Genomic DNA, 14,952 nt, shown 5'->3' on the forward strand with positions numbered 1-14,952 from the left:
TGGGAGAGATGTGTCTCTGCTTACAGGCAGGTAGCTGCGGATGGATATCTGTATGAATAGAGAATAGACGATGGCTAGTTTTCCATTATCATTGTATTTTTCTTGAGGCCTCCTCGCTAGGATAGATTCACGGAATCCGGCCTGGAAAATAAGGAGTCCGGACTTGAAGGTCCAAGTTTCCGGATCAAGATGTGTGTTCTATGTGTGGTACCGTACAAAGTACACCACATACATCTAGTCAGTCAGTAGGTGTATAGAGAGGCAGTACCTCTCATCCCTGAGTTCAAAACATCGGAGTAGATCGTAGTGTAGACTGTGTTCTTTCGTGTCAGCGTGGGAGTCGTCCATCTCCCGATCGACCCATCTCATCTCCAAAACGCTGTAACGCTCCTGCAGCCCAGCACAGCCCAGTCTCTTTGCTTTATCATGCAGTGTATTTCTCGGCCTTTCTCCGTTCTGTCGGTACGTAATGTACGGTACTTGTGGACGGACGGCTGTTAAGGGGGGGCGGCCGCATATCATGCGGCCAGCTGCCGGCTGGTCGGGCCCCTTTAGTGGCTCGTGTGACCCGCGTCAGATTGTTGTTTTTACGCCCAGGTACTGATTGGCTCTTGGTTCTTGGTGTGTTTGGACAAGGTCGTTGGGGGGAAACTTCTTCCTTCAGGGGGCTGGGTTTCGTTTGTTGATGGGCACTCCGACTCGTTTCTTCGGCGTGCTTGGGCCCGACGGGCCTAGTTGTTGCTTATGAATCTTGTTATTGGCGTTGTCCTCGACGGGGGGCAAGTTCTCATGCGTCATCTGAGGTCTCCGATGCTCAACCTGGTCAAGCTGCGGAAGTGCGTTAGCGCTGCAGTAGTCTCGGTGTCTTGTTCAAAGGGGGGGGGGGGTGTGTTCAAAAATGCCATGGGGCCCGGGGGTTACCATCGTTTTGGAATCTTCTCCCGCTCTTCTTTTCTTCTTCTTCTTCCCGATCTTTCGTTTTACACTAAAAATGGGTCCACAGCGGATGTGCTGTCTCGGGTCTTCGGCAGTCCCGGGTTGGGCTCGCTCTCGGTGTGTTGGTGGCGAGTTTTCTCGACGACTAGCGAGGCTGATGTCTGAGAATGGGGGTTGACTAACGTTAGTGGATTTTCGGTCCCGGGAAAGGAAAGACAGGTCGGAAGCTAAGTTTTTTGGAGGTGTTACTCGATTCGGATGGGTTTGACAGGACTTTACGATGTAGAATCGATCGGAAAAGAAAAGGGGAGGCCCCGTGGAGGATGGATGGTAAAGCATTTTCGCCTTTCGGAACCGCGTCTATTAGCTATGGGTCCGTTATGGATATGCGCCCTAGCGACGGGAACTTATCCGTTTTTCTTCCTGGGCTTGTTGGATCTCCGTTTGGTTAACCGGCTGGGGATAATAACAGAAGCTTTGAGAAAGTCTCGCGTGGAGGTTGGGATGTCTATGGTTGGATTGCCGCTCGACTTTGCTTTGTTCAATGTTTTTTTAGTTGATGGAGAACCATCATGGAGAACCATCATGTCTGAAAACCACCAAAAATAGAGTGAAAGTCGATGTGGGAAACGCCAAAAACAAAAACTCCAACGGAAGAAACATTAGTGATCTTGGGTGCTCGTCGAAAAAAACTATCACCAAAAGAAGTCACAGAAAAAAAGGACCAAAATAGCAAAAGCTCACCACCCAGCCCTACTGTTATACCGGCCAGTAGAGGTAAATCTGATGGTTACGAAAAGTCCCAAGGCCTTAAGTATGTCAGCCGGGAACTTTTGCTTCGCGTTCGGTTCGAACCTATGCCCTCTTTCCTCACAGTCGTGCAATGAGGGCGGGTGCCTGCCAACTTTTCGACGCTCAAGACTTAACCCCGTCCCCGTCAGGGAATTGAATGATGCGACGCCTGAGCCAAACTCACCACCGGCGTGGTCGGTTTGTAGCCCCATTGGCAGGCGGGTTGGGAGCTGGGTCGTTGGACCTAATTATAGATAGTCTCGACGGGAGGGAAGGAAGGAGATGGATTTTTTAGCGAGATAGTTGGAGCCTGAGGACCTTCGTGAGGAACACGTTCGATACTGTCACTATCACTGAGTGTGATAGGAGTGGGCGCAACTGACCACTACGTAACATCTCCAAAAGAGGGACCATGGTTCGAACTGTCCGGTCGAACCAGGAGTTGCGCCCATGAATCTCACACACTATCTCAACCGTGACACCAAGAAACTCATAGACAACGCTCAAATGGAGTCAATTATACTTGTACACCGACCATCGATACACCGGCCATGGACCGTAAATAACCAAAGCCAAACCAGACGCCTTCCTACGCCGACCAAAACGCAAATCCCGGTATATGTAGCGGCATAGGACAGCTGACCCACAGCCGTCTCCTGAGCCTCCCCAAACGCCGTTGGACGCCGCCACCATTTGAACACTGACACCTTTCCTGTGTCCTTTCCACACATGCGCGCCCGTGGGGGCGTCCTGATGCTGAACCGATGATGTCGACCACGGGCATCCCGTCCTCTGCCCTCCACCGAGGACTGTTTCCACCAGAAGTCAAGCAAACTCGACCACAGCCACCGAAAAGAAAGAAACACACTGCTCACCGCAGTGATTACCTATGCGTATACCCCGAAGCAAAGAAGCCCCCAACCCAGGCCGCCAAGCAAAGACGCTTGAAAACAAGATTTGAACCCGGCAGTCCCCTAAAAAAGAATAGAAGAAAAAAGACATGGTGAAAGAAAAAAACATCAGCGCTACACCCACGCCGCAGCGCCCCAGAGCCCGCGTATCCTCCGGGCAAGCTGGATGTCCTTCTGCATAATCGTCACCCGCTTGGCGTGGATCGCACACAGGTTGGTATCCTCAAACAGATGCACCAGGAATGCCTCGGCCGACTCCTGTAACGCGAGAATCGCTTGCGATTGCCATCGTAGTTCTTCGCGCTCTGGCTGGTACTGGAGGGCGATTTCACGGACCTAGAAGGGAGTCGTTGTTAGTGGGGGTTGTTTAGGGGAGGCGTGGGACCGTCGGTCAAGGAGGGGTAGAGAGGGACCGGGGGGCCGGGACTAGGTAGGGATGAATGAACGTACCAAACGGGCGAAGGGGAGCTTGGACATGAGGAGGTCGGTGTTGGCTTGGTAGCGGCGGATTTCCTTTAGGGCGAGGGTGCCGGGGCGGTAGCGGCGCTTCTTGGTTTGCGGGATTGGGTCGCCTGCTATTGGGGGGGTCAACAAGTGAACTTCGGACAGGACTCAAGGTGGGACGAAACGAAGCGAAAGGAGCCACCACATACGTTGTACATCACTTTTCCTTTGCCGCTTTGCCGAAGCTGCGGCCACTGCTGATGGCCGACCGCGGGGTGAAGCCGCTGCCGCGCCGGAGGCTCGTTGCTTGGTCTTGGACTTGGTCGGCATTGTGGTTGGATTGGGGTACTGGTTTCAAGAATTTTGCGGGCGCAATTAGCGCAGTCGGACGAATGGCGCTGGTGAGTCGGTTATCCGGCGAAAATCGACCAAAGACCTGAGGTTGTGTAGCTTTGCGACGTCGACGATAGCTTAGCCACGTCCTAGCAATGAAAGCGGCGCAAATTGAATTGGCGAAGGAGAGATGCGGTATCGCAGAATGCTGGTATCGGGGAAAGAATGCTGGTAAGAGAGCACTTGGTTTCAACACAAAGTTTAACTCGATAGTTGGCAGAAAGTGGGAGAGAAATTGCTCTCAATTGGGGAGGTTGGGGAAGCTCTTGAGCTTCTCTCCCTTGGGAGACCCGCAGACGCGGGTCAGGCAATCTGAGCTCGCGAGACGCGTTAAGAACTGGCAGGGGTTTTAATGGGGTGGCTGGGCAAGGGACAAAAAGTGCACCAGCCACATGTTAGTGCATTGAGGAACAAGCTGTTCCTCAAAATTCGGGTAAATCGCTTAGTTGCATATGTGGCTAAGTGCCTTAACTGGCGTCATCGGGCGGGCCCTGGATGGCTTGCCGAACTCGCCGCCCTGTCTCGGCTCGCTAACATCCATCGCTGATAAACGATACGGCAGGGGAGAAAGGACACCTCACCCATCGCCGCATTCCATCTGCGCGCCCACACCCCACCAACAAAGCTTCAGCAAACTGTTGCTTCCCCAGTTAACTCTGGCGCAAATGCTCCCCGCCGCTCAAAGAGCTCCAACACCCTTAAACTACAAATTTCCAACTGCTCACTGCACCCTGCAACCTGGGAGTTCTCCCACCCTGCTGCACATCGCCTGCGGTTGATTTAGCTCCCCGAACTGGGCTGTATCGCACAGCGCCGGCATCCCGGACCGCATCGAACCCAAAGTAACAAGTTCAACCCCCCGACATCAAAAGTAGCGACCACGGCGCCACCATGGACCAAATAATGGGAGGCGGCGAAGGAGGGTTCCCGCTCGAGACGTGGTTTTGGGAGATGCCGTTCTGTACGCGCTGGTGGACAACGGCGACGGTCCTGACGAGTGGACTAGTGCAGTGCCAGCTTGTTACGCCGTTCCAGCTCTTCTACAGCTACCGAACAGTATTCCAGAAGTCAGAGGTGAGTTTTGGCTCTAAATTCCCGTTAGCCCGACAGCTCCGACTGCCGCAGGCGTCACACAACTACACAAGCCGGCCGCATTAGAGAAGAGGGAACAAAGAGCTAAATCATATAACCCCGGCAGTACTGGCGTCTCCTCACGACCTTCCTCTACTTCGGCCCCATCTCCATCGACCTCCTCTTCCACGTATATTTCCTCCAGCGCTACGCCCGGCTGCTCGAAGAGTCCTCGGGCCGGTCGCCCGCCTACTTCTCCTGGCTACTCGTCTACGCCATGACCAGCCTCCTGCTCCTCTCCCCGTTCGTCTCGATGCCCTTCCTCGGCCACCCGCTGTCCTCTACGATGGTGTACATCTGGTCGCGCCGCAACCCGGACACGTTGATGAGCTTCTTGGGGCTGCTTGTCTTCCGCGCGCCCTACCTGCCGTGGGTGCTGATGGGGATTAGCTTTGTGCTGCATGGCACCGTGCCCAAGGATGAGCTTATGGGGGTCATTATTGGACATGTGTGGTACTTTTTTAATGATGTGTACCCACCGCTGCATGGGGGGTCCCGACCGCTGGATCCGCCCATGTTTTGGCGCCGGTTGTTTGGTGAGTTAGTCCCTTCAGGTTAGGTGTTTATGTGATTGAGCTCAAGGCTAACTCGCCATTGCAGAAGGACGACCCCGCGAGGAGACAGCCAACGGCATCAATAACGAGATCGCCATGGCTGGGGCTGAATTCCCACCACCAGAGGTACGGTAAATGATTGGGGAAGAGATGCGATGTACGATGGTTCAGCACTTGGCGAAGCAGGCGGGTTTTTCTTTGATGACAACTTCAGTGCTGGGTGCTCGGCGTTGAAGGATGGGCAAACAGTACACGGCGCATTTGGGGGTCTTGCATACAACATGGGCGTTTTGGTTTTGACTTGAAAGGGAAGAGATGATCCAAATGAGAATCAAGGCATCCGCGGGAAAGGAGGAGCAGCTGCATAGGAGGGACAAAGAGCACAAGCGAGCGAAACAATCGAGCAGATGCAGGCAGCAAACAGTCTGCAAAACGAGCTAGACAGGCTTAGAAAGTATCGATCTAAATAACGCTTCGAATTTTCGAACTGAAAGATCCACCCCTGAAAACTTGATAAACGCTCACTTCGCAACATATCACTCATCCATTCATTCATCTAGGCGGCCAAGAACTGCGACACGTACTCCTGGCGGAAAGGGTTTGCGTCCAACTCCCCAGACCGGTTCAGAGGCGTCCACTTAGGTTCCTCCTTGAAGAGGCGCATGGCCTGGATGTACTGAGCGAGTGGCCGTGTTAGCTAACCCTCCGGTGACCAAGTGTACCAGATAACCAAGGGAAACTAAAGAAGAAGAAAAGAAAAAGAAGAAACTCACGTTATCCTCATCAGTCGTAAACCGATGATAAATGCCCGCCGGCAAAATAATCAAATCGTCCTTCTCCAGCGCAATGCGCACCCACCGATCCCCCTTATCACGCACGTCAAAGTAACCCCTCCCGTCGCGCACATAGCGGATCTCCTCGTCCTCGTGCAGGTGCTCGTCAAAGAAGGACTTCACTTTGGCCTCGTAGATGTCGCCCATGCGCTCCGGGGAGACTGTGATCTCGTCGCGGTTCTTGTACCCGCGCTCCGCGGCCAGGGCGTCGACGCCTGCGATGGAGGAGATGTGGAAGTAGAGCACGCCGAGTGAGGAGAGGTCGGATTCGGAGAGCGGGGAGGAGGCGCTGGTGGCGTCGTGGGGGAGACGTTGGTCGCCCTGGGGATGGGTTAGACTCGGTTTGTCAGGGGTCGGTTGCCCGCGAGCGAGCTTTATATTTTCTTATTCCGTCGTCGCGGTTCTTTTACTTTATGGGTCAAGATTTCAACAGGTCCGTAAAACTTACCGGGAGGTTGTCGTAAAAGTAGGCCTTCATTTTGGCAAATCAAGTTTTCAACGTTGATATGAGTTGAGGGTTTTGGAGTTTGGGGGTTGTGAGTTGAGGTTTAATCACATTTGAGATGAAGCAAACCAGGGCGGGGCTCACAGCTTAAATCTGGTGGTGAGGGGCACTTTCACACATCCCGTGGCACCCCTGCGAGCCTCTTCTCCAGCAAGCCAGCTGCCTAACCATGCTCACTTCCAGCGCAGCAAGATCCCCCAATTGGGTTACTCAGCCGTGGCACGGTCACCCTGCAAAGTCATACAGCCAGGAGCGTATTGGGCAAAGAGCTCGAAATTCAAGGCGTCCCTCATGCAAAGCCCCACCGTTGTTAACGTTATCCCCGAGATCAGCGGAAACCGAGGGCAAAAAGGTGAGATTTCGAGGTTTGTTGGATCCGTCTGTTCCGGGTCATCGACAAAACTGTCTGGTGAATTGCGCCATTCCGGCCCGGGGAGAGACCGGGAACAGGGATGACGACGCCAAGGAATTGCCGGTGTAAGTGATGTCACGTGATACCCCTAAACGGGACCACCAAGGTATGAGTTCCCCAATTTCACCCTAAAATCCCCCTTTCTTCACCCAAATATACAGCAAATCCTACTCCTTCGAACCAAAAACCCCCAGCCTCCTTACCACCCCCTCCCACGTCTCACCACCCCGCTCCCCCTCACCACCCTCCACCAACAACCCCCTAATAACCCTCACAACCTCCTCCTCCGTCCCCCTTACCTGCACCATCCCATCTCTCTCCCTCAGCGTAACCGACCCATCACGCAACGACTCAAAGTCAACCGTAACACCCAACAGCGTGCCAAGCTCGTCGTTACGCGCATACCGTTTGCCGATGGACGCGCTGGACGCGTCGATGACGTTGGCGATGCCGAGACGGCGGAGGCGGGCGGAGAGTTGCTGGGCGAGGTGGAGGAGGGGGGGGTGTGTGGAGAGGGGGGCGATGAGGACTTTGGTTGGGGCGAGGGGGGAGGGGAGGGAGAGGACCTAGGGGGAGTGTGTGAGTATACTATGTGGGTATGGGGGAAAAGAAAAAAAGGGGATTACTTACGGCTCTTGCGGGGTCGTCGGGACGGTTCCAGTAGACGTGTTCTAAGAGACAGTAGAGGATGCGGCCGATACCGAAGGATGGTTCGATCACGTTAGGGGTGTACTCGTGTGTGGTTTGGAGGCGGGTGATTTTGGAGATGGAGAGCAACTCGTTGGAAAGCTGGACGCTCGTGGAGTGATCCGACAAGGGCGGGGTCTTGAGGGTTACTGAGCCTGTCTCCTCTAATTTGGCAGCCAGTTGCTCCAACGCCAGCTGGTCTAGAGCATAGAGCGCCGACTCAATCGTCTTGAAATCCTTCTTGAACAAAGGGCCCAGACGCTTCTTGTCGAGGACACCCTCCCATTTCTCAACCGTAATCGGCTCAGTTAGCGTCCCCTTGACGACCAGTGGCGTGCCGGTATACGCCGAGTGCACCGTCAAGTCGTACGCGCTTCGATCAGCACAACCCACACACTCGATCCAGCCGTAACTGGTGAGTAGTTCGGCGTCCCAACAGTCAGTCGCGTAGTGCGCGATCTCGTTGGCCAAATGCTGCCGGAACCGGATCTTGGACCGGTCCGCGCCGAGCCGGAGAAGGAACAGAAAGATCCTACCGAGGAAGTAACCCAGCGTTTCGTTGTCGATGGTCTTCGCCGCAACCGCATCCGCTATCGACACGGTCCGCGGCGTGGTCTGGCCGGATAACTGGGTGTCCCGGTCCAGCAGCGGTAGCTCCAAGGTGCTGACCTCGCCAAAGCGAGGGTGCTGCTTCTTCTTGGGATCGACATAGTGCTCAATCTCGGCGAGGACGAACTCGCGTACGCGCAGCAGACCAGTCCGGGGGGAGATCTCGTTGCGGTACGACTTGCCGATGCTGGCTGAGGCGAAGGGCATGGCGCCCTGGTTGTAGTCGAGCAGTTTCTTGAAGTTGAGGAATTGGCCCTGGGCGGTTTCGGGGCGTAGATAGACGGGGGCGGCAGCGCTGGGGCCGATGGTGGAGCGGAACATGAGGTTGAAGGGGACAGGTGGGAGGACCAGGTTGTTGTTTTCGGGGTTTCGGATATCGTGGCGTTGGATGAGATCGGTGAGGCCGTCGCCGTCGTAGCTGTCAATCTGGAAGAGGATTCTTTGAGTTACAGCCCCAACCTTTTTACCCTTGTGGTACATGACTAGACGGTAAAGTCAGGAATTCAAGGGGCCTAACGAGCCTCACCTTGGCTAATATGTCGTTGTACTTATCAATTGTGGTCTGGTCCAATTTGGGTGAATCTTTCACAAGGCCACGAGTACCTCGAGCTAGCCTCGCCTGGAGAACGTTTTCGACGAGATGGTCCGCCCTTAGATAGTCACCTAGACTTCATATTAAAACGCCAGGTCCCTCCTAAAGAAGTCTTTCAAAGGCAATGAAATAATCAGTCTACCCTTTATAGGATCTTTGCACATCCAATCGGCAAATTTATCTACATGGCCACTCGTTTGAAGCACAGTTTCCGGGGTGATCACCGTACAATCCACCTCCAGCATGTTTTCTTCAAGCACAAAATGCTTTCTCCAAGTGTCCACGATGTTGGCCTGCAGGGCACAGCCGGGAGGGCCATAGTCAAAAAGGCCGCGATTGTCGCCTTTGAAGTTTGGAGAGAGTCGATAGATCTCAAAGGCCTCGGTAAAGAAGAAACGGCGCTTCAGGACGGATTCGAAGAGCTGGCGGTCGAAACGGTCGCCCTTGAGGGTTGTTGTGGAGGTCATGTTGGGCTGTGGGTGACTCAATTAACCTACAAATGTTCAATTGGGTGCCGAAATAAGAATTGGGAGATGTTCGATGGAGGTTCAGTGAGTTTTATAAAAGAAGTGAACCGACGAAGCCACTAAGACGTGAGGAGGCAGTGCTCGTGACTCATTGGTGACTCTCAGGCCCATTCCAGAAGTTGTTGGCGCTTGTTTCGGCGTGTTCTTCATTTTGCCCGTTTAGGAAGTTCCCATAGCAACTACTCGCTTTCAATCCGAGGCACTCAGTAACGATTGAATCTCATCTTCTAGTTCATACTCGCCTTTGTACCGCACGAATCTGGAGATTCCGGTCTAATAACGTTATTTTACTAGGTACCTAGGTACATACCGGCGTTCCGTCAAACCAACGACATGCTGTGAACCAACGACAAGAACCAACAACATGAAGAGCCTGACCACCCCCACAAACAAACATATCCCTTGCTAAGGTTCATTGCCATCCCGCACCACCGAACATCACCGTCATACCCCATCACCACCAACCTCGTCCCATACAATGGCCGACCGCGACGTGGTTCCGGACGAGAACCTACTCCAGCATATCTTCGCCAACAACCAGCCCTCTTCAACATCAATCATCCTCCAAACCTGGGACAAGTGCATATTCACCGCCATCTTCCCAAATCCCCTCAAAAACGGTCAACATTCATGCATAGTTCGGTTAGAGGCCCGAAATGGCGAGTCTACCCCCATGCAAGAAATCGCTGCCACCTACATTCCCGGCCTTGTCCTCGAGACTCTCCAAGTCGGCAGCGCAAGCAACGAACAAGGGAGGGAATTCGAGTTTTGTGTTATGGAGTTTGTTGAAGGAATCACCTTGCAGGAAGCTTGGGATAAAATGACTGGCGAGGACCGGATATCTGTCACCGCCGAAGTTGTCGAGGCTTTGTCGAAGCTGCATTCTGTGCGACTGTCTGACGCCAAAGTCCAAACGATTCTGCGTCGGGTACTTGGTGAAGGAGGTGACGAGGTTCTTGAGAAGGCGGTTATCGGGGGGCTCTCAACGGGACTTTTGAACGATGGGCCCGCTTTGCTGTCTGCTATCGAGGAGAGGCGGAAGTTGAAGAAGCCTTTCTACGCCATTCAACCACTCGAGAATCCAAAGGGACTTGTAATCGAGTCCAGTTTTGAAGATATTGGCTCAACCACAGTCAGTGATGCAGACATGGAGCAATAGCCGAAAGAAGCGGTATTCTGCCACAACGATCTTACGCCTCGCAATCTAATCCTCCAGTCCAGTGAAGGCCCCGGCGGAGATATGAAATACAAGCTTGTCGCCATCATCGACTGGGAACTTGCTGGCTTCTACCCTCCATCGTATCAGCTGAGCCTACAAGATACGTATCTAAGCGGCGGTAATCAACATCTTTCGTTCTACTTGCTACTCAAAGAACGAATGAAGGACACCGTTCCTGCATCTCCGTCGCAGGTTGCCCTCTTGCGAGCCATGGAGCTTATCTTTGAGTCGCAGCAGCGGAGGTTATGAGAGGGCATGAACGTCCCCGCCAATATTCGAAAGAGGTTTAGGGAGATGCTGCGGTTGTCCCGGGACGAGCATCCGTATGTGGGCTGGAAATGCGACACAGAGGGGGGAGCATTCCCCGAGCTCTCGCGGGCTGATGCTGAGCAACTAGAGGATGATGTTATTGAAGAGATGGAGAAGAGAAGAGAAGCAAAAGCTAAGCTAGGTTAGTTTTACCTGTGAGACTTTCGGCACTCTTTTATCACAAGTATATAGAGTACTGGGGAAAGATCGAGGGCTAAGATGGAGGCCGGAAGTAATGACCAGTCTCAGAATTGGGATCCTTTGATGCTGGACGTTGTGTGAACGTAGCGGTGGACAGAAGTACTCGCCTCGACTAAGTGGGTTAAGTATAGAGGAACACGGCCACGGAATCGTAGCTAAGTGCTGTCGTACCTTAGGTTGTTTCCCTCTCTAACCCTGCTACTTAGGTTAGAATCTGTGTTGCCGTACTTGCCAATTCTAGGGAAATAGCATTGGCCCCGAATCCCGGAGTGGAACTTGGGTGGTATTTTGATCTTGCCTTCTTAGGTTGTTTCTAGTTTCGACCATCACAAACGCCGTTTACCACGGTAATCATTTTCTTCGTTCTTCACACTTCTATCGCGATCGATTAAATCTGCAACGCAACGGTAATCAGTGTCCTTCACGTATGTCCCCCTTACCCGAATTAACTCGGTTCTTGGTTAACCCGGGGCCGCTGTTCTCTCTTCCGTTCGATTTCTTGTAGAGTCGCGTCGTTCTAACACTCCAGATCGCATTAGGCACGATACCAAATCGAGGAGTACTTGACTTCGAGCTGCCATCTCTCAGCATTCCAAAAAGCGGCTGATCGCCACCCTCAAGCACTTTACCACAACGACCTTCTTTCGGGCAACCTCCCGAGTTTACGATGGCTTACTTCCTACTCAAGAGGGGCGTTGGAATGTGCCACACAGCCATTACAAGGCTTGGAGCATTTCAACTGCCACTGCGAGGACGAGACGAGATATCGGCCTTGCCCATCAGGAGCTTGGCTACCTTAGGTACTCTATCGGTATCTCAGAGAGCCAGGACGTGCCCCGTCCCGACTAGGCCCAGCGCCACTGTCAGATCATTCCACGCCAGCACAGTGGTATATGAGCGCAACTGCGACTATGGCAGACCTTGCACTTGTATCGAATGCATGGAACACGGAAGGAACCCTCTCTGCGGGGTCTGCAGGGTCAAACCTGCTGTGCGTCAAGTTACGGCGTTAAACGTCCTGATGTTACGCCGACACTACGAGCTAATCGTTACTTCATTCTGCGAGGGATGTTATGAAAAACTAGGGGAAGAGGAACGAATGACAGAAGATATAGAGGGCGACAATGAGGAAAAAAAAAAAAGATACGAGTGCAAAAGCTCGCCATGGCCCACGATCTAGCGAGGTTGAGAGAGTTGAGTAAGCTGATGGAACATATCAAGAGCCTGCCGCCCGGAAAGCTAGTTCCGGTTCGCTACGCTGTCCAGAAGTTTGTCGGGGAAGAAGGATTCCAGAACGATGAGAAACAGTACCGGCAATGCCTTTTTCGCGAACTGTCTCAGGAATTACGAATTGTGAAAGTCGGACGGAGGTACATGTGTGATAAGGAGCGAGTTGACGCGATGGACTTCGATTTATGGATCCTCCATCGGTCGATGTTCGGTGTGGATGACAACATAATCGAATCCACTGAGTTTATTTAGGGCACTTCAATGTAGGGTAACTGCCTGACATCACCATGTCGGTGGCTGTCACTGGTAAGATTTGCAATGTGTAGGTAGTTGAGGTTATAATCTGGTGGGAGGGAGGATAAACGGTGAAGGCGAGCCAGATTTGGCATTCAGGACTGCAAAACAAGGAATTTTTTCCCAAAACGGCACAGTAGGCACATCTAATATTCCGATGTAGGAAGAACGAAAAAAAAAAAAAAAACAGTAAACCAGCATCCTGTGAACATTCTAAGCTCATTTGTAGTTGCCTCCTAGCACACTAAGGTATCATGACTGGTGGTCGATATTGCGGAGAATCCATCAGATCCCTGCTAAAGTTACCTACCTGTATGCTTGGTGTCCCCCCGCTCGACCCCTCCACAACCAACCTCAACAACCACAAGACACACCCGCTTTTGTGCAATCCGCCTCAATCACCTAGTATAATGAGGCGAACCATCATATCATGACCAATATTCGCCCCCTGTGATGTTGGATGGTTAAATCATCAATGCGCTGCACTCCGGCTAATGAGCAGAGAATATCCCCCCGGAAGGGTTAAATCGAGACAACACCTCATCGGCTACACGCACATACTCATTCATCCCCCCATGCTTGAGATGATACTCCACCGTTGGAGATAACGACCCACGATGGATTCACGAGAAACTCAAGAAGCGGCATCTACCGCTACGCCCGATGCGTCTCGGATGAAGCTTCAGCTCCCAGCGAGCTGCGACCCTCCACAACCGGGAGCGTCCGTCAAGCCGCTGGTCTGGATTGTTCGTCGCTCTCTCTCTCTTGTGACTACCCCCCAAGACCACATTTGCTAACTGTCATATATTATCTAGGTATTCGGAGGCACCGGCCACATGGGCCGTTCCCTCGTCAAGTGCGCCCTCGCCCACGGCGATTCCGTTACCACAGTCGGGCGGGTCCTCGAGACCAGCCCCGAAGCCATCGCCTCACTCAACAGCGACACCTGCCTCGGCCAGCTCTGCGACGTGCGCGACAGCGCCTCCGTCGCACGCGTCATCGAGCACACGCTCGACCGCTTCGGCCGCATCGACTGCATCGCCAATTGCTCCGGGTACGGCGTGATCGGCGCGTGCGAGGACCAGGACGAGCACGACGTGCGCAACCAGTTCGAAACCAACTTCATGGGCACCCTGCATATCGTGCAGGCCAGTCTGCCCTACTTCCGTCAGCAAAACGGCGGCCGCTACCTAATCTTCAGCTCCACCTCCGGCGCGCTGGGCGTGCCGGGTTTGGGCCCCTATTGCGCAACCAAGTACGCGGTTGAGGGTTTGATCGAGGCGATGTTGTATGAAGTGGACGTGTTTAACATCCGCGCGACGCTGGTGGAGCCCGGGCTGGTGCGCCGCGATGAACCGGACTCCAAGACCAACCCGCTGCCGACCTGGGGCCATTTTCTGATCAAGCCGGCGAGCGAGGCGTATTCGCACGCAACCTCGCCCGCGCTGCATGCGAAGCGGATGGTACAGTGGCTTGGTGACCGGCAGCCGACCAGCGCTGTCAAGTGTGCCGAGTTGGTCTGGCAGCTGGGCCACTGCTCGTACCCGCCGCTACGCTTGCTGCTGGGGAGTTATGCTATTGAGAGTATCCGTGACCGGTTGCGGTCGGTTACGGAGGAGTTGGAGGATTGGAAGCACCTGAATTACCCGGCCGCTCCGGATGCGCCCGGCGGTGATGATAAGGGGGAGAAGGCAGAGCGCGATGAGAAGAGTGGTAGGGAAGATCAGGGGGGTGCGGAGGAAAAGGACGATGGTGGTGGTGAAGAAGAAGAGGAAAAGGACGAGGTTATGGGAGAGGGAGAGGGAGAGGCTGATGGAGATGGTGAGAAAGAAAAAAGGCGGGAAAATGACGATGCTATGGAGGGGGTCACTTCTGATGCTAATGAAGGCGGGGAGATTGTGGTAATGGAGACAACGCCTGGAAGGTGAGTTTGACCGGAGTTTCTTGGTCGCCGTCAGGATTGGATCATGTTATCTGATGAGGCTCATCCATCTTGATACTGTGGTATAAATATTTTGATAGTGAAAATACCGACGTCTAAGACGGCCCTAGTTACTGCCACTTGACCTACCACTCGACCGCAAGTAATTTACGATTGATCATCTAAGATCACTCTATTTCGGTTAGTGCCTTGAAAATAAATAAAGAAATGTAAACCCACGATTCATCAAGATCAGTCGACAACATCGTGGTCAGTGTGATGGAAAATGAGAGAAATTGAAACACAGGCGATAATGTGATTGGCAATGCGGTTAACGTGGTCGACAATGGGATGGACTATGTGAAAATGGTGCAAGTTGTGAGAGCGGTTTGGCATCCCCTTCTCTTGCCGTCCTCTCCATCGGACGACTAGCATTGCTTGGATGGCATTGC

The 14,952-nt window shown here is 53.3% G+C and overlaps 6 protein-coding genes across 6 annotated transcripts; 3 read left to right on the forward strand and 3 right to left on the reverse strand.

The window, feature by feature from the left end:
• Positions 1–2,753: 2,753 nt before the first annotated feature.
• Positions 2,754–3,413, reverse strand: C8A04DRAFT_25223 (histone H3-like protein; the record flags this gene model as incomplete). The annotated part of the gene is made up of 3 exons (XM_062779481.1): positions 2,754–2,975; positions 3,090–3,214; positions 3,293–3,413. 3 exons carry the CDS (start codon positions 3,411–3,413, stop codon positions 2,754–2,756), a joined length of 468 nt encoding a protein of 155 aa, XP_062640398.1.
• Positions 3,414–4,367: 954 nt separating this feature from the next.
• Positions 4,368–5,296, forward strand: C8A04DRAFT_25224 (Der1-like family-domain-containing protein; the record flags this gene model as incomplete). The annotated part of the gene is made up of 3 exons (XM_062779482.1): positions 4,368–4,550; positions 4,675–5,143; positions 5,208–5,296. The coding sequence occupies 3 exons, from the start codon at positions 4,368–4,370 to the stop codon at positions 5,294–5,296; spliced, it is 741 nt and encodes a 246-aa protein (XP_062640399.1).
• A 421-nt stretch (positions 5,297–5,717) lies between these two features.
• Positions 5,718–6,472, reverse strand: C8A04DRAFT_25225 (Acireductone dioxygenase ARD family; the record flags this gene model as incomplete). Its single annotated transcript, XM_062779483.1, has 3 exons — positions 5,718–5,837; positions 5,935–6,315; positions 6,443–6,472. 3 exons carry the CDS (start codon positions 6,470–6,472, stop codon positions 5,718–5,720), a joined length of 531 nt encoding a protein of 176 aa, XP_062640400.1.
• Positions 6,473–7,078: 606 nt separating this feature from the next.
• Positions 7,079–9,266, reverse strand: C8A04DRAFT_34576 (uncharacterized protein; the record flags this gene model as incomplete). The annotated part of the gene is made up of 4 exons (XM_062782875.1): positions 7,079–7,477; positions 7,542–8,633; positions 8,734–8,870; positions 8,942–9,266. 4 exons carry the CDS (start codon positions 9,264–9,266, stop codon positions 7,079–7,081), a joined length of 1,953 nt encoding a protein of 650 aa, XP_062640401.1.
• A 538-nt stretch (positions 9,267–9,804) lies between these two features.
• On the forward strand, positions 9,805–11,001 carry C8A04DRAFT_34577 (uncharacterized protein; the record flags this gene model as incomplete). Its single annotated transcript, XM_062782876.1, has 3 exons — positions 9,805–10,462; positions 10,493–10,787; positions 10,830–11,001. 3 exons carry the CDS (start codon positions 9,805–9,807, stop codon positions 10,999–11,001), a joined length of 1,125 nt encoding a protein of 374 aa, XP_062640402.1.
• A 2,195-nt stretch (positions 11,002–13,196) lies between these two features.
• C8A04DRAFT_25228 (uncharacterized protein) lies at positions 13,197–14,507 on the forward strand (the record flags this gene model as incomplete). The annotated part of the gene is made up of 2 exons (XM_062779484.1): positions 13,197–13,325; positions 13,395–14,507. 2 exons carry the CDS (start codon positions 13,197–13,199, stop codon positions 14,505–14,507), a joined length of 1,242 nt encoding a protein of 413 aa, XP_062640403.1.
• Positions 14,508–14,952: the final 445 nt, after the last annotated feature.

Source organism: Dichotomopilus funicola (genome assembly GCF_033296635.1).
Source record: "Dichotomopilus funicola strain CBS 141.50 unplaced genomic scaffold C8A04scaffold_5, whole genome shotgun sequence".
In the NCBI taxonomy this organism is placed as follows: Eukaryota; Fungi; Ascomycota; class Sordariomycetes; order Sordariales; family Chaetomiaceae; genus Dichotomopilus; species Dichotomopilus funicola.